General features: G+C 43.3%; 1 protein-coding gene across 2 annotated transcripts in view; it reads right to left on the bottom strand.

Annotated features, from left to right (window-relative positions):
- LOC122560002 (AP-1 complex subunit gamma-1-like) overlaps positions 1–22,480 on the bottom strand; it is a 139,878-nt gene extending 117,398 nt beyond the window's left edge. Inside the window, exon 1 of one of the 2 annotated variants that reach the window (XM_087994980.1) lies at positions 22,418–22,480. Coding sequence is in view for 1 of the 2 variants with exons in the window: in XM_087994978.1 (XP_087851104.1) it covers positions 20,148–20,173 (26 nt within the window). In the remaining variant the exon portion in view is untranslated. Of the gene's footprint in view, positions 1–20,147; positions 20,346–22,417 lie in introns of those variants that run through there. The other variant, XM_087994978.1, reaches the window with a different exon arrangement.
- Between the last annotated feature and the right edge of the window lie 244 nt (positions 22,481–22,724).

Genomic DNA, 22,724 nt, shown 5'->3' with positions numbered 1-22,724 from the left:
AAAGTGGACAGTGAAGGTTATCCAAGCGTACAACAGGATATTGATCAACTGGGACAGTGGGTTGAGAAGTTAATTTAGATAAATGTAAGGTATTGCACTTTGGTAAGACAAATTAGGGCAGGACTTGGATAATTAATGGTAGAGCACTGGGGAGTGTTATCGAAGAGAGACACCTTGGGGTTCAGGTACATAGCTCCTTGAAAGTAGAGTCACAGGTAGACAGGATGGTAACAAATGGCATTTGACACACATGCTTTCATTGCTCAGACCATTCAATATGAGTTGGGATGTCATGTTGCAGTTGCATAGGACATTAGTGAGACTGCTTTTGGAGTACTTTGTGCAGTTCTGGTCATCCTAGGAAGGATGTTATTAAACTGGAAAAGATGGAGAAAAGATTTACAAGGATGTTACCATAATTGGAGGGTTTGAGTTATAAGGAGAGGCTGGATAGGCTGCAATTAATTTCACTGGCACATAGGAGGTTAAGAGGAGACCTTATAGTGGTTTATAATATCATGAGAAGCATACCTAAGGTAGGGAAGCTTAAAATTAGAGGGCATAATTTTGAGGTGAAAGGAGAAAGATTTAAAAGGGACCTTTTCACATAGTGTGGTTTGTATCTGGAATGAACTGTCAGAGGAAGTAGTAGATGCAGATACAGTTACAACATTTAAAAGACATTTGGACAGACACATGAAAAGGAAAAGAAAGAGAAGGATATGGGCCAAGTGCAGGCAAATAGGACTACTTTAGTTTGGGAAACCTGGTTGGTGTGGATGTGTTGGACTGAGGAGTCTGTTTCCATGCTGTATGACTCAATGATTCTATCTTCTCAGGAAGTGCTACAACTCAACGATGGCAGGCGCCAGAGAAAATGAGGGATAACAGTCTGATTTAGCTGACAGATGTTCAGTTCCTCAGCAGAGACAACTGTGCAATAATCAACATTCTTTAAAAAAAAACCAATTTATTCCGATTAATAAACCATGGGATGAGCTTTCAGTCACACCTCAGCACACCTCAAACAAAAATTTTGCTTTAACCCAGTACAATTTTGAAACTTACAACCTTAAATGGAAAATTTGTTGCCAGTGTCCAAATCAAAGGACACCAACTCAGCATCAGCCCTTGCAGAACAGCTTGCTGAACCATGACTCTACCTCAGTACAATGTTGTTTTTGAATACTGATCCCATTTATCAAAACTATTCCTGATTGCTCAACTTGACATTGAAATTGCTGTATTATTTCAGGCAGTTAGCTCATTGAGCAGAAGTAGTATTTTACGAAGCCCAAATCATGGTAAAGTTAAAGTCATCGAGCGATTTTCTGCCAAAGGTTCTCAGGTTGTGAACTGACTATTGGAAGTACAATTTTCTCTCACTTGACTGGTGATATTCAGAAAATTATTCCCCACAGTAATCCAGCAATCCAGAAAACTCCAAAAAGAGTTATGTAAGCACAAGTAGAGATATTTCCATCATTCATTTCTACCAATTTTGATTCAAATCTCATTAAAGCATCATCCCTGGTTCCCACATTTTCAGGCTGCAGAGCAGTAAAATATAGCAGTCAAAAGTTGCCTGTTGGCACTGTAGCCAAAATGAACACTTTCAGAAATGGAGCAAAAAATCTTGTATACTGGGCACAATACATTGCATGCAATGTCTCATAAAAATAGAGCATTTCAGGATTGAAAGCTAACTGAAAAATTCAACAGCATCATTCTGGCAACATTTTAAAAATCAATGACATTCTAATCTTTGATGGCACAAAGGATTAATTATGATATTTAAGCTCTTAATCATTATTTCAGCAATGATGAATCTAAGTACCTATAAAAAAAACTCTTGCATCTTAAGTACCAGGGTGTGAACTTCAATTCCGCATATGAGTAAATTATGAAAATATACAAATTTTAAAAAGTTCAATGTGGAAGGCGTTGTGGAAGTAATAATAGTCAGGAAACTCCAACAACAGGGAAATAGCAAATTTGCATCTAGACCTCATGAGGTCTGAAAGTACTTCACATACACTTGGCCACATCGGTATGTGGCAATCATTTTGTAAAGAAATCAACTAATCTATTATAAAGTCAGTTTCTGGATAAATGTTAGTCAAGATACCAGAGGATATCTTTTTAATCGTTAACCTCTACCTCATGTTCACAATTGAATTCTGACAATGCAGCAATTTTTGAATTAACTGTCAGAAAATGGCCTGGAGTGAAGCTCGAAACAGTTACAAATAGAATACACTCACATTATGTAATGGCTTTCGTAAGCATTCTTCCCAGAAAGCAATCAATATTTGCATCTCTGATTCCATTTTTTCCTGTCCTCAAAATGGCAATCTTTCTGAAGGAGGGGTCACTGGACCAAAAATATTAATTCTGCTTTCTCTCCACAAGTGCTGCCAAACCTGCTGAGTTTTTTCAGCAATTTGTGTTTTTGAAAATATTTAAACTTGGTGCAGCTTCAACCAAAGGAAGACACATAGGCCATGCTCGCCCAACCTCCTCCTTTCCCTCTTTCCACTGTACCTCCCTCCTTCTCATACAGCCTCCACTCCTACCGTTCTTCCTGCTCCAGACATAGATACACACACACACACACACTTGTGCACACCCACTTCCTTTTCATCCATCTCACCTCCCCTGTCTCACATGCACATAAACCCTCTCCCCTCCACATCTCACACAGACACATACCCACTTCTCCTCTCCCCCTCACATGCCCTCCCTACAATACACATGTGCATATCACCCTCTCCCACTCCTCTGACACATGCAACCTCCCTCCCTGTCTCCTTTGGATGCACACGCCCCTCTAGTCTGCCTCCAATTAGAGAGTACTCATGGTGCAGTAGTAGCATCGCTACCACTTCTTCAGTTGAAGGAGACCTGGGTTCAAGCTCCATTTGCTTCAGAGGTGTATAATAACATCTCTAAACAAATTAATTAGAAAATATTTACCCTAAAGAACACTTGAAGAGAAGTCCTGAAGCAGAAATAGCTGACCAACAACAACTATGACCAATATCCTCTGTACTCGATATAATTCCAATCAGTCAGACAGGTTTTTCTTTGATTCCCATTCACTCTCATTTTGCTGGAGTTCTTTGGTGCCACATATGGTCAAACGCATCGTTGATGTCAACGACAGTCATGTTGTGAACCTACAGTAGCAAATGTTGGAGAGAAACTGCCTCTGATTAAACAAACATCTATCCCCTTAAAAGAATCTTATAATTTTACTTTCTGCATTTGAAACCTAAGTGGCAGGCTGGATAGGACCCCTAGTCAGGTCACATTGTGGCCTGTGGGCCACTTGCTTATTATGCTGAATGTATGTAGCAAGACTTCACTCACCAAATGGGAGAAAGTTTGTGGACATTAAGTAGAAACTTTGGAAGATTCATAAAGCCTTTCAGAAAGATTCTCAAGGTTTTAGACAATCTCAGGAATTTTAGTGTTCAGAAGCATCTCAGTATGACCAACCTGAAAAGTATAGTACAAACCAGGTAAGACAAAATAGTGGCTGAAATAACTGATGTGTTGTACAGCTGATCTCTCAATCTCACTAAGGGGTGTTATACTATTTTGTGTGACAATTAGTAAATTACACAAAGGTGTTGTGTGTTCTTTATGCTCACTAAAACCCAGTATTAATATGAGAAATAACACTCAAAATTCACAAGGGTGACAGAGAAATCCACCCCAAATCAACAGGAAAATTTACCTGGTGACCTCACAGGAAAAAACCTGCGCCTGAAACAAACTGGAAGGATAGGTTGAGAAGGTGCTCTTCCGATCACAGGTTGGTTTTTCCCAGGCTTGTTTTTGACAGATTTATAAGTAAACTTACCAGCAACAAACATAGGAAATAAAGAAAGTATGACTGGAGGAGCAGTGAATAGCTAAACAAAGTATTGTCGATGGTGTAGGAGTCGCTGTGGGAGCAGGTAGGGGATGTGTTAACGCAATTCTACTTCTGTGGGGGTCCAAATGCTCTATGTCATCAGTGAGAGTGAGAAAACCTTTAAGGAAGTCCTCAAAACAAATGTCATTGTATGTTCTGCTGAGAAACATGCTAAATAGTCTCAAGGCCAAGTTGTATTTTCAGGTATCAATTGCTATATTGATACAAAGCAGATTCAAAGCTTAAACAGAAGATACTGAAAAGCTATGAATTAAGTTATTGTTGTGTGATGATTACATTTCTGATATCTTATTCGAGTACAGTATAAAATACGAAGATATTATGGTTGACTGATCTGATTTTGCTCAATACCGCTGTTCTCTATCAAGGACAGTCGAGAACAAGTCAAACTCATCAAATATCAGAAGTATCAGGAGTATCAGAAATAAGGTGGGTGAACTTAAGGCGTGGATCGGTACCTGGGACTACGATGTTGTGGCCATCACGGAAACGTGGATAGATGTGGGACAGGAATGGCTGTTGGAGGTTCCTGGTTACAGGTGTTTCAGTAAGATTAGGGAGGGTGGGAAAAAAGGAGGGGGGGTGGCATTGCTAATTAGAAATGGTATAACGGCTGCAGAAAGGAAGTTTGAGGGGGATCTGCCTCTGGAGGTAGTATGGGCTGAAGTCAGAAATAGGAAAGGTGCAGTCACCTTGTTGGGTGTTTACTATAGGCCCCCCAATAGCAGCAGAGATGTGGAGAAACAGATTGGGAAACAGATTTTGGAAAGGTGCAGAAGCCACAGGGTCGTAGTCATGGGCAACTTCAACTTCCCAAATATTGATTGGAAGCTCTTTAGATCAAGTAGATTGGATGGGGCGGTGTTTGTGCAGTGTGTCCAGGAAGCTTTTCTAACGCAGTATGTAGATTGTCCAACCAGAGGGGAGGCCATATTGGATTTGGTACTCGGTAATGAACCGGGACAAGTGGTGGGCTTGTTAGTGGGTGAACATTTTGGTGATGGTGACCACAATTCAGTGACTTTCACCTTGGTTATGGAGAGAGATAGGTGCGCACAACAAGGTAGATTTTATAATTGGGGGAAGGGAAATTACGATGCTGTAAGGCAGGATTTGAGGAGCATACGTTGGGAGCATAGGCTGTCAGGGAAGGATGTGGTGGAAATGTGGAACTTTTTCAAAGAGCAGATACGACGTGTCCATGATATGTATGTACCTATCAGGCAGGAAAGAAATGGTCGTGTGAGGGAGCCTTGGTTGATGAGAGAGGTTGAATGTCTGGTAAAGAGGAAGAAGGAGGCTTACATAAGGTTGAGGAAACAGGATTCAGACAGAGCAGTGGAGGGATACAGGATAGCCAGAAGGGACCTGAAGAAAGGGATTAGGAGAGCTAAGAGAGGGCATGAAAAATCGTTGGCGGATAGGATCAAGGATAACCCCAAGGCATTTTATGCGTATGTGAGAAACCTGAGAATGACGAGAACGAGGGTAGGTCCGATCAAGGACAGTAGTGGGAGACTGTGTATTGAGTCGGAAGAGATAGGAGAGGTCTTGAACAAGTACTTCTCTTCAGTATTTACGAACGAGAGGGACCGTATTGTAGAAGAGGAGAGTGTGAAATGGACTGGTAAGCTAGAAGAGATACCTGTTAGGAAGGAAGATGTGTTGGACATTTTGAACAACTTGAGGATAGACAAGTCCCCCGGGCCTGACGGGATATATCCTAGGATTATGTGGGAAGCAAGAGAGGAAATTGCAGTACCGTTGGCAATGATCTTCTCGTCTTCACTGGCAACGGGGGTGGTACCAGGGGACTGGAGAGTAGCGAATGTTGTGCCCCTGTTCAAAAAAGGGAATAGGGATAACCCCGGGAATTACAGGCCTGTTAGTCTTACTTCTGTGGTAGGCAAAGTAATGGAAAGGGTACTGAGGGATAGGATTTATGAGTATCTGGAAAGACACTGCTTGATTAGGGACAGCCAGCACGGATTTGTGAAGGGTAGGTCTTGCCTTACAAGTCTTATTGAATTCTTCGAGGAGGTGACCAAGCATGTGGATGAGGGAAGAGCAGTGGATGTAGTGTACATGGATTTTAGTAAGGCATTTGATAAGGTTCCCCATGGTAGGCTTATGCGGAAAGTCAGGAGGCATGGGATAGAGGGAAATTTGGCCAATTGGATAGAAAACTGGCTAACCGGTCGAAGGCAGAGAGTGGTGGTAGATGGTAAATATTCAGCCTGGAGCCCAGTTACAAGTGGAGTTCCGCAGGGATCAGTTCTGGGTCCTCTGCTGTTTGTAATTTTTATTAATGACTTAGATGAGGGAGTCGAAGGGTGGGTCAGTAAATTTGCAGATGATACGAAGATAGGTGGAGTTGTGGACAGTGAGGAGGGCTGTTGTCGGCTGCAGAGGGACTTAGATATGATGCAGAGCTGGGCTGAGGAGTGGCAGATGGAGTTCAACCCTGCCAAGTGTGAGGTTGTCCATTTTGGAAGAACAAATAAGAATGCGGAATACAGGGTTAATGGTAGGGTTCTTAGTCAGGTGGAGGAACAGAGGGATCTTGGGGTCTATGTACATAGATCTTTGAAGGTTGCCACTCAGGTGGATAGAGTTTGTAAGAAGGCCTATGGAGTATTATCGTTCATTAGCAGAGGGATTGAATTCAAGAGTCGTGAAGTGATGTTGCAGCTGTACAGGACTTTGGTTAGGCCACAGTTGGAGTACTGTGTGCAGTTCTGGTCGCCTCACTTTAGGAAAGATGTGGAAGCTTTGGAGAGGGTGCAGAGAAGATTTACCAGGATGTTGCCTGGAATGGAGAGGAAGTCGTACGAGGATAGGTTGAGAGTTCTCGGCCTTTTCTCGTTGGAACGGCGAAGGATGAGGGGTGACTTGATAGAGGTTTATAAGATGATCAGAGGAATAGATAGAGTAGACAGTCAGAAACTTTTTCCCCAGGTACAACAGAGTGTTACAAGGGGACATAAATTTAAGGTGAAGGGTGGAAGGTATAGGGGAGATGTCAGGGGTGGGTTCTTTACCCAGAGAGTGGTGGGGGCATGGAATGCGCTGCCCGTGGGAGTGGTAGAGTCGGAATCATTGGCGACCTTTAAGTGGCATTTGGATAGGTACATGGATGGGTACTTAATCTCGGTTAGAAGTTCGGCACAACATCGTGGGCCGAAGGGCCTGTTCTGTGCTGTATTGTTCTATGTTCTAAATAAAAGTCTTTGACGAACAGCAGATCCTCATTTAGTTCACAGATACATACAAGTGGAGGGTTGTGGTGTAAAGAGCATCATCTGATACCCTTATATGGAGGCAGCAACGTAATGGAATTTGAAACACATGCGGAGTGCTTTGGAAAACATTTATCCATTTGACAGATGATACAGAATTAAAGCACTGAGACCTCTACCCTCCAGTTAACTACTGCTCCACTTAAAAGTATCTGATGTTAACATTTTCTGCTCAATACTGAGCAAGTAGGAGAGAAAACAAAACAAGTTTTAAAATTTCCTTGGACTTTGGGATGCAACAGCTGTATACTTGCACACATGAATTTTGATCAAAATACAATGCAATAATTCAGGTCTTTGCTTTAGGAACGGCAAAAACACACACACACACACACACCCCAGACAGACAGACACACACAGACAGACAGAGACCCACATGCAAACATATATATTGTGTGTGGTGAATTTTTTTGGTACTTTCAGAGTTACATTGCACTTTGCTCAAAAACCACATACATTCATGTACAACTCTGAGCTCAAAAACTGCATGAATTTATGTAAAACTCTGATCTCACTTTTTAGTTTGGAATCAATCTAAACATCAGGTCATAGACAGAGAACACAGGGGGCTAACACCTTCAACATATTGTCTAGCTATCACCATTGTTAACAGCTAACCCGAGAATGCAACTTTAAAAAAAAGGGTTTTGTGATTTACACATGAAAGAAGTGAAACTATCACTGTATTCTAACAGATGAAAGGCTTAACAGACAATCAATTCTTCAATGTATAATTTCAGTTACATCACACTGCAAATTTTTGCTATAAATTCTGTGTTACGATCGAGCCCTCCACAATCACCTGATGAAGGAGCGTCGCTCCGAAAGCTAGTGTGCTTCCAATTAAACCTGTTGGACTATAACCTGATGTTGTGTGATTTTTAACTTTGTACACCCAGTCCAACACCGGCATCTCCGAATCATGGTCAATTAGAGTTGACTATTAAATAACAAAACTAATAGATGATAATATTTCATTCTGTTACCATTTCTCCAGTTGAATCCAGAACTCTGCCATTCCTGTCAATGGATTAATTATCTCAGTTCCCTGTAGTCTCACCCTGGAGCCTGCACTCTCAAGAGTTTCCCTTAATGGGTCTGACCGATATTGGTATCTCAAGTTGAACATTATAATCCCCTGGTTTGCACTGCTGGTGCTTCAGCAAACTTAACCACTACTACTTTGACAATTTCAACAACTCTTACCAGATATCCTCAGTACCAATGGCAAGCATTTAAACAAATATATTTTTTAAAATGGTATGCCAGCCCAATGGCTTACAGACTACACCATCATCTCAAGCAGTCCAAACCAAGACAGTTTGAGGTACCATTTATTCTGAACCACGGCAGCAATTAGAGTCATAGAGATGTACAGAACGGAAACAGACCCTTCGGTTCAACTTGTCCATGCCGACCAGATATTCCAACCCAATCTAGTCACACTGCCAGAACCCAACCCATATCCCTCCAAACCCTTCCTATTCATATACCCAACTAGATGCCTTTTTAAATGTTGCAATTGTACTAGCCTCCACCAGTTCCTCTGGCAGCTCATTCCATACACGTACCACCCTCTGTGTGAAAAAGTTGCCCCTCAGGTCTCATATCTTTCCCCTCTCACCCTAAACCTAGCCCTTTAGTTCTGGACTTCCCCACCCCACAGAAGTGTGTTTGTCTACTTATCCTATCCATGCCCTTCATGATTTTATAAACCTCTATAAGGTCACCCCTCAGCCTCCGATTCTCCAGGGAAAAACAACAGCCTGAGCCTATTCAACCTCTCCCTCTAGCTCAAATCCTCCAACCCTAGCAACATCCTTGTAAATCTTTTCTGAACTCTTTCAAGTTTCACAACATCCTTCTGACAGGAAGGAGACCAGAACTGCACACAATATTGAGCTACTATAATTTCCTGTCATGCCCCAGAGTTATAAAAGGGGATAATAACCCCCAGGAAGCACATTCCCACTGCAGGGACACAACAGGTTCAGTTGTAAAGATCAGTCACAGATGAAGAATGGCTTCATTCTAGCCCCTTCTGTACCTTTGATTGGGAACTATGACATCGAGAATTATGTAGATTACAAAGCATATGTTGGGGCTTTGGGAAAAACACAATGATAACAAAATGACCAAATCTTCACATTGTTCCACATTTAGAAAATGGGGAAGTGACGGTCTCATTGGATTAATAATCTAGTGACAGTACAGAGATTCTGAGGATCTAGGTTTGAATCCCGCTATGGCAAATGGTGGAACTTAATTCTAGTTTTTAATTGAATTTAAGTGTCTATTGATGAAACTGTTGGCAACTGTCAGAAAAACCCATCTGGTTTACTAATGTTCTTTAGGGAAGGAAACTGCCATCCTTACTTGCATGTGACTGCAGACCCACATTAATGTAGTTGACTTTTAGCTGCCCTCTGGGTAATGAGGGATTGGAATAAATGTTGGCCTAGCCAGTGATGCACACATTCCTTGAAAGAATAAAAAAAGTGTCTGCATGATACAGGTACAAGCATCCATCTGTATTTTCAGCTCATTTCTCCATTGTAAACTGATGCATGTCTAAGAAAACAACAGCTAAAACCTCTAAGCAAAATTCTTGGCCTCAGTTGTAAACAGCATTGACTGGAGACCTGCATGTTGACTTGCATAGTTCCGGGAGTATACAACATTCGAATACTAAAAATAGCCTGGTATCACTCAAGTTACTCCATCTAGCATCCTATTCACTAGCCCAAAAACAAATGCCATTTGTCAGCACTTCATTTTACAATCTCACCATTGGCAGGTAGCCTAAGCGAAATTTCAAATTTGCTTGTTTAAATAACTCAGCAGTCTCAAAAGACTGCCACTTTCATTCTGTGACTTGTTGCAATCAGTCCTTCTTTGCACCAGTGAATTTTAGGGAATGGATTTTTTAAAAAAAACCAAGCGTCCTAACTGAATTTATATTGTGTTTCAACTCACTCCATTAGTAACATTCATAAAATAGGATTAAGTGATGCCATAAGTCTTGCAAAAATTGAGAGATGTAAATTACCTTATCACAAAACTGAAAGGATGGAGAGAGAGTGGAGCAGGGCTATGGAATGGGTGAGAAAAGTGAACTTTATCATTTGAAATTTACAATATTCAAATTTTAAAAAACAAGCTTTTTGATAAATATACAAGGATTCAGCGTACTGCTTAACAAGCAGCAGAGACAAATTGGCTGCAAGAGACCCATGTCCAAAATGTAATTCATCAGAATGCTACAATGATTCAGAAAAATATTGTTTTGGCTACAATTACTGTTCCCATCTGCTAACCAGCAACCTTCATTAGGACAGATTGAATTGAATTTGCCTGCAAATTCCTGATTATTTGAGAAGCTTGCCAATACTAGGTTGATGTGTGAAGGATAGCTCCTTGGAGTAAGATACAAAAGAAAATCAATAACTATTGATTTCTACATACACACAAGAAAAGGTAGGGATGAGTGAGTAGGAGAAAATACCTAAAGCAAATAGATTATTTTATTCACACTTCACAATAACACTGTTCATTCAGCAATAACTACAACTCCTACATTCTGTCTACATTTGAACATATGTACTTTCAAAAAATAATCATGGGATATATGCATCATTGTTTGGGCCAGCATTTATTGCCTATCTCCAGTTGCCCTTGAGAAAGTGAGCTGCCTTCTTGAACTGCTGCAGTCCATTTGGTATAGATACTCCCACAATGCCAGGAGGGAGGGAGTTTCACTATTCTGACCAACATTGAATGTACTGTGATATATTTCCAAGTCAAGATTGCAAGTGGTAGCGTGCCCATATTTTTGCATGACTGGTACTACTAGATGGCAGCATTCATTGGTTTGGAAGATTCTTTCTAAGAAGCCTTAGTGAATTTCTACAGTGCATCTTGTAGATGATACATACTGCTGTTACCGAATGTTAGTGCTGAAGTGAATACTTGTGGATAGAGTACTAATCAAGTGGGGTGCTTTGTCCTCAATGATATCAAGCTTGACTGTTGATGCAGACACACTCATCCAAGCAAGTGAGTTGTAATACATCACATTCCTGACTTATGCTTAATCGATGGTGGACAGGCTTTGCTGAGTCAGATGGTGAGTTATGCAATGCAGGATTCCTAGTCACTGACCTGTTCTTGAAGCCACAGTATTTACATGGCTAGTCCAAATCAGGTTCTGGTCATTGGTAATGTACAGTTGTTCAAAGTGAGAGATTCAGCAATGGCAATGCCATGGAATGTCAGGGGTGATTGCTAGATTCTCTCCTGTTGAATATAATTAGTGCCTGGCATTTGTAGGATATAAATGTAATTTGTCACTTTTCAGTCCAAAGCTGGATTTTGTCCATTTGGACAATGGAATGCTTCAATGCCTGAGGAGTTGCAAATGGTACTGAACATCAGCGAACATCCACACTTCTGACCTCACAACAGAGGCATGGTCATTGATGAAGTAGCTCAAGATGACAGGACCTAGGATGCTGAGGAACTCCTACAGATTATCCTGGAGCAGAGGTGCTCATCTTCAACAAACTCAACCATTTTCCTTTACACCACGTGTGGCTCCATCAAAATAGAGTTTTCCCCGATTCCCATTGACTCGAATTTTGAAAGGACTCCATGATGCCTCACATGGCCAAATGCAGTATTACGGTCAAGAGTAGTCATTCTCACTGCTGTAATTCAGATTTTCTATCCAATCTTGAACCAAGGCTTTAATGAGGTCAGGAGCTTCAGTTTCTCTGGTAGAACACAAACTGACGACTGTGTGAATTTTATTGCTTAAGAAGTGCTGCTTAATATTACTGCTGATGACACCTTCCATCGCTTCAGGGATGATTCAGGATAGACTCATAGGCATGGATTTGTCCATTTTGTGTACTGAACAATCCTGCAAAATTTTCCCACATTGTCGGGCAGATGCCAGTGTTGTAGTTGTATAGCTCAGCTTGGGTGCAGCAAATTCTGGAGCACATGTCATCAATACTATTGTCAGAATGTTGTTAGAGTGTGTAGTCTTGCAGTATGCTGCAGTCATATCAAGTTATCATAAAATGAATTAAAATGGCTGAAGACTAGCCTTTATGAGAAGGCTGAGATGGATCATCCACTTCACACTTGCGACTTCAGACAGCTGTTGACAGTATAATATTGTCCTTTGATTGAACAATACTGCAGTCAATATACAGCCACTGTATATGTTGCAATGTAATAATGAGTACAAATTTAAACAGTATTGCATTGCCATCATTGGACAATAAAGTGAAACATTGAGGGAAAAAAACTGATGTAATTTAAACATATGAGATGAAACAAGAATACCCATTGCTAAGATACACAACAATACAACTGGCAAGATAATTGGATAGATTTCTCTAAGCAATGCAGCTTATGCGAGCTGCTTAGATATGTCATGACACAATACCATTTCTGGCATGACCCACCCTCCTGTTATTTCCACAATGGTGCACCAAGAAACTCTTGAAAACACTCTATGATCCACATCCAGTGACTCCTTCAGCCTTAGTTAGCTTCCTCTTTTTTTTTGAATGTCACATATAGGCCAAGTGCTTGGGCTCCTTCCTCAACTTACTACTTTACTCATCAAGTTGCTGGTCCTTGTTTCCAAATAATTGTTATTGCCCCCAGGGTAATACTCTGATTAAAGTGCTATTTTTGTGAACACTCATTTTTTCAAAGGAACAGCAGTATGAGCATAGCCACACAATAATGCAAGTGGACACTTACTTTCAGAGTCCAGATCTTGAAATTCTATCTCTCGCCATAGAACCTTGGATCCTTACAGTGCAGAAAGAGGCCATTCTGCCTATCAGGTCTGCACCAACTGGACAAACAGCATCTCACCAAGCCACTCCCCACCCATTTCTTGTAACCTTGCATTTATCATGGCTAACCCACCCAGCCTGCACATCACTGGACAATTTAACATGGTCAATCCAACAAACCTTCATGTCTTTGGACTGAGGGAGGAAACCAGAGTACTCAGCAGAAACCAACACACATATGGCATCCGTTACTGTGAAGGGCAAGGTTGACAGGTGTAGGAAATGCTAGATGACTAGAGAAATTGAGGCTCTGATCAAGACAAAACGAGGTGGCATACATCAGATATAAAGAGCTAGGTTTGAGTGAATCCCTGGAAGAGTATAAGGGCAGTAGGATTATACTCAAAAGGGAATTCAGGAGGGCATAAGGGGGACAGGAGATAGTTTGGCAAGTAAAATTAAGAAGAATCCAAAGAGATTCGACAAACATTTTAAGGTCACAAGAGAACTAGGAGAGAGTAAGACCCCTTAAAGATCAGCAAGGCTACTTATGTATTGAACCACAGAAGATGGGTGAGATACTAAACGTCAGTGCTTGCTGTGGAGAAGGATACAGAAGATAGAGAACTTGCAAAAATAACCAGCAGTATCTTGAAAAGTGTCCATATTATAGAAGTGGTGGTGCTGGATGTCTTAAAAAGTAGATAAATCCCCAGGACCTGATTGGGTATACACCAGAAATTATTAGATTAGATTACTTAAGTGTGGAAACAGGCTCTTCGGCCCAACAAGTCCACACTGACCCTCCAAAGAGCAACCCACCCAGACCCATTCCCCTACATTTACCCCTTCACCTAACACTATGGGCAAATTAGCGTGGCAAATTCACCTAACCAGCACATCTTTGGACTGTGGGAAGAAACCAGAGCACCCGGAGGAAATCCACGCAGACATGGGGAGAATGTGCAAACTCCACTCATACAGTTGCCCGAGGTGGGAATTGAACCCGGGTCTCTGGCACTGTGAGGCAACAGTGCTAACCACTGTGCCACCGTGCCACCCACTTTGTTGGAAACTAGCTAAGAGATTGCTGGGTCCCTTGCTGAAATACTTGTATCATCGATAGCCACAGGTGAGATGTCAGAAGACTGGAGGTTGGCTAATGTGGTGCTATTATTTAAGAAAGGTGGTAAGAAAATTCAGGAAACTATAGACAGGTGAGCAAGTTATCAGAGAGGATTCTGAGGGACAGGATTTACATGTATTTGGGAAGGCAAGGACTGACTTGGGATAGTCAACATGGCTTTGTGCATGGGAAATCACGCTTCACTAAGTTTTTAGAAGTAGTGAACATGACCTAAGACAGATTGGTGGATGTTATTTATAAAGACTTCTGCAAGGCGTGCGACAAGGTTCCACCTGGTAGACTGGTTAGCAAGATTAGATCACATGAAAAGCTAGCCAATTGGATACACATTTGGCTCAAAAATAAACAAGAGACAGAGGGTGGCAGTGGAGGGTTGCTTTTTGGACTGGAGGCCTGTGGCCAGCAGTGTGCTGTAAGGATTAGTGGTGGGTCCACTGCTTTTTGTCACTTATATAAACGATTTGGATGTGAATAGAGGAGGCATGGTTAGTGAATTTGCAGATTACACCAAAATTGGTGTTGCAGTGAACAGCAAATAAAGTTACCTCAGAGCACAACAGAATCTTGAATGGATGGCAAAATGGGCTGAGGAGTGGCAAATGGAGTTTAATTTAGATAAGTGTGAGGTCTGCACTTTGGTAAGGCAAATCAAGGTGGTACTTATACACTTAATGGTCAAGTCCTTTGCATAACATTGGAAGCAGGTTCATAGTTCCTTGAAAGTGGAGTCACATGTAGACAGGGGAAGTGAAGTGGGTGTTTGGTATGTTTGACTTTATTGGTCGATGCATTCAGTATAACAGTTAGGTGGTCATATTGCTGCTGTACAGAACATGGGTTCGGCCACTTTTGGAATACTGCGTTCAATTCTGGTCTCTGTGCTATAAGAAAGATTCTTTCTACTCCAACCTTAAACTGACACCCTCTAGTCCGCGATTCCCCAACCAAGAAAAAAAAACTGGGGCTGTTTTCTCTGAAGCATTGGAGGCTGAGAGGTGACCTTACAGAGATGTATAAAATCACGAGGAAATGGTGAATAGCCAAGGTCTTTTTGCAGACCTTATCTACTTACCCTATCCATGCCCCTCATGGTTTTATAAATCTCTAACATCACTGCTCAGTTTCCAATGCTGAAAACATCAAGGAAAACAGCCCCAACCTATTCAGCCTCTTCCTATAGCCCAAACCCTCCAACCCTGGCAACATTCTTGAAAACCTTTTCTGAACCTTTTTAAGTTTCACAACACCCTTCCAATAGGAGGGAGAACAGAAGTGCACACAATATTGCAATAGTGGACATCAATTTTCCTTCGCAATGGATATCCAAATGTGGACATTATCATGGAAGTATGGCAATTCTCACTACTACCCCTTCCATAACCTGCTGCCTGGATCTGTTGATGGCCAATGTGGCTAAGCCCAGAAGCAGGCCAACGAGGAGAATCCCCAATCTGAATACCACCACCATACAGGGTGCCCACAGATTAGGAGCATGATGCTGAAGTGCAACAAAATTTTTTAAACCTTTAAGAAACTAACAGTGAGCTGCAAAAAAAAAACAAACAGGGGGCTGCAAACAAGAGAATTCAACAGAAACATGAAACAGCTTTCTTCAAACCATAAAAACCAAATGTGACCTGACAACTAGTGAACCTACTTAACCTTTTATTATGTGGGACTAATTTGTGCGACTCTCTCAAAGCCATATCTCCAATGAAAGGAGGACCCTCTTAAGAGGGCCCTGCACAGCAGATCCCTGCCGCCAGAAGATAGTGTGCTACATCAAGGCCAACTGGAGTGGTGGACAAATGTGTGCAACGACAACCCATTTGGCAATTCCTCCAAGCCATTTTGAAGGACACAGAGGGAACTTCACCAAGATGACTCAAATTGTGGAGCACCATATCCTGAGGGAGGGTTCAGTATGTGGGGTCAATTTATATCTTTGGCTTCATAAAGTATTCCAACAAAGCCCAATGCATGCTTGAGGAACAGTATCATATCTTTTGACTGAATACCATACCAGCCTTCAGGACTCAATATCAGGTTTAACAATTTTAGATCATAACTCTTCCCCACGCTTCTTCCCCACCCACTGGTTTCACTTGATTTTGTCAGTTTCGTTTTCTTGTCGTCACTTTCAGACGTCAGATATTCAGGATCCTGCGGATCACACCTCTCTGAGGCACATTTCTACTTTTGTCCTTGTCCCATTACCAATCCTCTTGGACTTGCATTTTAATTAATTAATCTGCTCTCCATCCTTCTTTTATTCTTCTCACTTTTCACCTTAATCCTATCACATCCCCAAATTTTGTTAGTTCTGATGATAGGCTACAGGTCTTGAAGTTTTTCTCTCCTCATATGCTACTCCAGCAGCTGAACAATTCCTTCTTTGCATTCAGATTTCTAGCAATTGCAGCTTTGCTTTTGTGCACACTAGTTATGGGGCCATACAGCAATAGCAGGTTATGGCTATACAGCACTTCATCAAACACTAAGGACAAAATTTTAAAAAGTTGATTGAAAAAAGTCTATAAGCTCTCATGGCTTGAGAAAGTCCTCAGGACTTACCAATAGAACCATACTCTTACAGCAGCCAGGGGCCGTGAGACAGAAAGAATTAGCTCAGGAAAAAAAATCCGCAATTCAGCACTGGTTAAGAATAAATTTTCATTTCGTACTTCAAAGTATTTCTTCATAGCTCAGATAATAACGATAATCTAATACGTGGCCTTAAAGCTTGCAGAAGTGGGGAATGCCCAGAAGACTTCCTTTTTCAACTGTACTCTTCAGTGGAATTTCTAGTACCCTATTCTCTCCGCAGCATTCTTGACTTTGTTTCCCCACATACCACCACGTCTCCACTCATTGCTTCAGTGAAAAAAAATTCAGTGAAGTTATTGTGATGCTTGCTAAATCAATGCATTTTCACAATATAACTGTGCCCTGAAATTTTTATTGCTCAAAAATGTATTAATCCTAGTTCAGCACCTCCTTAACTAAACTAAAATCCAACTGTAAATTATTGTAAAAGTACAGCACAGTTAGATAGCACCAACATTAACTAGACAACCCAAGGTGCTTCCCAGCAATGTAACCAAACAAAAACTGGCACTGAGCAAGAGATGACATTAGCATCATGAGCTCAGTAGAAGTGGGTTTTATCGAATGCTGATGCACATTAAAAACAGGAATTCACAAATTTGGGGCCTGGAAATCTGCAAGTACAGGCAATGGTTAGGTGAGGGAAATGGGGAAGTACATAAAAGGCCAGACGTGCAAAAAGGGATCATTCTAATCCACAGAATCATTCCTTCAGCATCTTTTTTGTTGGATTTTGAGAAAATGAAAATGCAACATCCCATTTCCCAGGCAACATCAATCATTCTCAAAATACATGCATCACAGTTGAGGTAATGTTTTCAATAGGAGAAAGTGAGGACTGCAGATGCTGGAGATCAGAGCTTAAAAATGTGTTGCTGGAAAAGCGCAGCAGGTCAGGCAGCATCAAAGGAACAGGAGAATCGACGTTTCGGGCATAAGCCCTTCTTCAGGAATGAGGAGGGTGTGCCAAGCAGGCTAAGATAAAAGGTAGGGAGGAGGGACTTGGGGGACGGGCGTTGGGAATATGATAGGTGGAAGGAGGTGAAGGTGAGGGTGATAGGCCGGAGAGGGGGTGGGGGCGGAGAGGTCGGGAAGAAGATTGCAGGTCAAGAAGGCGGTGCTGAGTCTGAGGGTTGGGACTGAGAAAGGGGGGGGGGGGGGGGGGGTGGGGGGAGAGAGAGGAGAAATGAGAAAGCTGGAGCAATCTGCATTCATCCCTTGTGATTGGAGGGTTCCTAGGCGGAAGATGAGGCACTCTTCCTCCAGGCGTCGTGTTGCCATGGTCTGGCGATGGAGGCGGCCAAGGACCTGCATGTCCTCGACGGAGTGGGAGGGGGGAGTTAAAGTGTTCAGCCACGGGGCGGTTGGGTTGGTTGGTGCGGGTGTCCCAGAGGTGTTCTCTGAAACGTTCTGCAAGTAGGCGGCCTGTCTCCCCAATGTATAGGAGGCCACATCAGGTGCAGCGGATGCAGTAAATGATGTGTGTGGAGGTGCAGGTGAATTTCTGACGGATATGGAAGGATCCCTTGGGGCCTTGGAGGGAAGTGAGGGGGGAGGTGTGGGCGCAAGTTTTGCATTTCTTGCGGATGCAGGGGACGGTGCCGGGAGTGGAGGTTGGGTTGGTGGGGGGTGTGGATCTGACGAGGGAGTTGCGGAGGGAGTGGTCTTTCCGGAACGCTGATAGGGGTGGGGAGGGAAATATATCCTTGGTGGTGGGGTCTGTTTGGAGGTGGTGGAAATGACGAAGGATGCTACGATGTATCTGGAGGTTGGTGGGGTGGTAGGTGAGGACCAGTGGGGTTCTAAGGAGAAAGTGAGGACTACAAATGCTGGAGATCAGAGCTGAAAATGCGTTGCTGGAAAAGCGCAGCAGGTTAGGCAGCATCCAAGGAATAGGAGAATCGACGTTTCGGGCATAAGCCCTTCTTCAGGAATGTTCCTGAAGAAGGGCTTATGCCCGAAACGTCGATTCTCCTGTTCCTTGGATGCTGCCTGATCTGCTGTGCTTTTCCAGCAACACATTTTCTCCAGTGGGGTTCTGTCCTGGTGGCGATTGGAAGGGCGGGGTTCAAGGGCAGAGGAGCGGGAAGTGGAGGAGATGCGGTGGAGAGCATCGTCAACCATGTCTGAGGGGAAATTGCGGTCTTCGAAGGAGGCCATCTGGGTTGTTCGGTATTGGAATAGATCCTCCTGGGAGCAGATACGGCGAAGGCGAAGGAATTGGGAATATGGGATGGCGCTTTTACGGGGGGCAGGGTGGGAGGAGGTGTAATCTAGGTAGCTGTGGGAGTCAGTCAGTTTATTGTAAACGTCCGTGTTGAGTTGGTCGTCCAAGATAGAAATGGAGAGGTCTAGGAAGGGGAGGGAGGAGTCTGAGACAGTCCAGGTAAATTTGAGGTCAGGGTGGAAGGTGTTAGTAAAGTGAATGAACTGTTCAACCTCCTCGTGGGAGCACGAGGTAGCGCCAATACAGTCATCGATGTAACGGAGGAAAAGGTGGGGGATGGTGCCAGTGTAGCTGTGGAAGATGGACTGTTCCACATATCCAACGAAGAGGCAGGCATAGCTGGGGCCCATGCGGGTGCCCATGGTTACTCCTTTGGTTTGGAGGAAGTGGGAGGATTGGAAAGAGAAGTTGTTCAGAGTGAGGACCAGTTCAGTCAGTCGAAGGAGGGTGTCAGTGGAAGGGGACTGGTTGGTTCAGCAGGAAAGGAAGCAGCGGAGGGCTTTGAGGCCTTCGTGATGGGGAATGGAGGTGTATAGGGACTGGATGTCCATGGTGAAGATAAGGCATTGGGGGCCTGGGAAGCGAAAATCATGGAGGAGATGGAGGGCGTGGGTGGGTGTCCCAAACGTAGGTGGGGAGTTCTTGGACTAATGGGGACAGGACCATGTCGAGGTATGCAGAGATGAGTTTGGTGGGGCAGGAGCAGGCTGAGACAATGGGTCAGCCGGGGCAGTCAGGTTTGTGGATTTTGGGGAGGAGGTAGAAACGGGCGGTGCGGGGTTGTGGGACTATGAGGTTGGAGGCGGTGGATGGGAGATCCCCTGAGGTGATGAGGTTATGGATGGCCTGGGAGATGATGGTTTGGTGGTGGGAGGTGGGGTCATGGTCAAGGGGGCAGTAGGAAGAGGTGTCCGCGAGCTGGCGTTAAGCTCCAGCAATATAAAGATTGAAACTCATTTTGACATAGACCTCTCAACATCAATAGACAGGACATTTATTTGGACTCGAATGCAGATTATCAAGCTGAAAACAAATATAAACCTGCTGTGCAATCCAGCTGACTAATTGGCATCACTTTATAGGATCAGAAATAACATAATTGCACTACCTAGGATTTAAGAAAAATGTTTTCATATCAAGCAGTTCAGTATTCTTGCCATTTGTAAGGCTGTAAAATGTCCACAGGCTTGACAGCCAAACGCTGTTGATCCTTGGTCACCATCAGCTATTTTTCATTTTTCTAGACAACAACTTGTAGGGGTGGTTGCAGCTGTTCATTATCTCACTGTCTCTCATTTCAACTGTTCTTAAGAAAGATGAAAGCACCTGGGTTAGAAGCATATTGGTATTCAAGACATATTTAAGAGCAACCTTCCCTGAGGAATGAAATAAGTACACACCCCAGGTTCCTAAACACTGTGCAAGGAAAATAATTTCTTCCACAATACACCTGTCAGTTTAGTAGCACAGGAAAACGTAAACCTATTAGAGCACAGTTCTTCAGTTCAGGGAATTTTACCCTAAGGACTCATTCAAATATCATGGCTTTTTCAAAAAAAAATTAGCATTGTGTTTACAAAGGAACTAAATGTTAATAAACAATCACATCCTTCTAATGCTCTTCCTCGGATCAAAACTATAAACTTCGGAAAGGTTGTGATTGTCAAAAAGTCTCACAATCGCACAAACTATATACAGCAGACACTACAGGATCCCACGACCCCATTCTGAACATTCTTTCCAGAAATGAAACTACATAACAGTATGCAGAATTAAAGATACTTGGAACAGATACAGTACTTTATTGTTCAGTAGACTGTATACTGTATATACACTGAGGTATCTGACATTACACCATCTTACATGCACATCTTGATAACAATGTTTTGATTATCCTACAAAGTATGTATAGAAGTTGGAGTATGCAAGCTTTGTTACTTTGCAGATTTTGTTTTTAACTGAACACAGCAAATCATCTGCAGTGTCAACACCTTCTTTGCTGCAGATGATACTTGACTGGCTAATTATCAAACAACAGTGTGAAAACAGAAAAATCACTTTTTAAGTTGCATATAAAGAGTACAAATGAGACATAAAGGAAAAACCTGAAGCACATATATCCCTGTGAATGTGGGTTTGTTCTAGATCTATACAGCACATGCAGCTGGAACCATATGACATAATACCAATCAGCCCATATTCCTACACAGTCCAATTCTTTACTTGCAGGCATCTAACATGACCCATGAACGTTTGGAGCATTGAAGGGTTGTCTCATTCTCACCATACAAAACTGGCACCTACACTGGCATTTTCCACTTTTTATTACAACTATATGCAAATTGAACACTGATTACTGAGCAGCATCATTTGTGAATATACAGAATGTTACATTCATGTACAACCCAGCCCACTAGTACATATTGTACCTCATGGATAAGGAAATGTCACTATACAAGCTGCATTCCGCTCAGAGGAGGGGCACACCCCATATCGGCCCAGGTGAAAACCTTCCTGCACCTCTCAGGCCTACACTAGCATATCAAAAGGCCTCCTCTATGACCCAGAGATGGATGTGCCAAAAGCCCACCTTTCCTGGCCAGTTCAGGGTCCCACCACCAACAACATGCCTCACGCCGCTGATAACGTAGTGCCCCATCTACACATGTCACACCCTTTTTCCTCAATTCCGGAGAAGGCCCCTGAAGCCACCTTCCAACACACCTGACCACCCTTTCTTCCCCCCCCCCGACACCTTCTCCTCCCCCAAACCATCTCTGCTGGCTCGTGTGACAGCTCCTAACCACAGGTGACTGCCATCTCATCCACATCCCATTCTCCTTCACTGTACAGAGATGTTGGTCCTCCTTCAATCCCTGCTCCTCCTCCTCCTCCCACCAGGTACAGAGTGTCTTCGCACTTCTGCAATTAGGGGTCTGCACAGAGCCCCTCCTAGGTGAAGGCTCTCTCCTCCTCCTGTCATCACCCCCAGGAGGACCTTTACCTCCCTTATCCCCTTCATTCCTCCTCCTAGCTCCCTCCACTGCTCCCATCCCTCACCCTCTCCTCACCTTCATTCTCCTCACCCTCTCCACTCCCTCCTATTCCCCTATTCTCATCCCCCACTATCGTTAGTGCCTCCCCCGCTCCCCTTTCCAAGGGGAAGGGAGACCCCCTGCAACTGAGGTCTGCCTGTGCACCTGTCACTGAGGGAGGGGGAGGGGGAGAGGTCAGCTTTCATCCTCGCTCCGTCCCCAAACACAATCGGAACCAGTTTTCGGCACGCCCTTTGCCCCCAGACTGCGCTCGGGCCGCACGCTAAGGAATTAACAGACGGACGGCCGCCGCCTGGAACTGCTGTCAGCCTCCGGTACTCACCATCACCCAAAGCGCGAACCGACAACAGTCTCCCCGCTATCCCCGCTAGCCGAAAGATGGCGGCCGTTTCAGGTTAGTATGGGCCCAATACGCATGCGCAGCTTCTCGCCGCGCCTCCCGGGAATTGTAGTCCTCCATCTTTCGGCACCGCGTGAGACTACAAATTCCAGCAGCACATAATGCGCAGGCGCTCTCCTCACGGGTGAAGCACAGTGCACTATGGGAGTTGTAGTTCAACTCGCAATCCCAGTTCATAGCAGGAGTCATTGCTCAATATTTCCACCTGGAGTATGTGCGTAAGGGATTT

Source organism: Chiloscyllium plagiosum, unplaced genomic scaffold (assembly GCF_037043375.1).
Source record: "Chiloscyllium plagiosum isolate Xiang-an unplaced genomic scaffold, Cpla_swu_hap1 HiC_scaffold_15, whole genome shotgun sequence".
In the NCBI taxonomy this organism is placed as follows: Eukaryota; Metazoa; Chordata; class Chondrichthyes; order Orectolobiformes; family Hemiscylliidae; genus Chiloscyllium; species Chiloscyllium plagiosum.
This window is presented reverse-complemented; position numbering and strand designations above follow the sequence as displayed.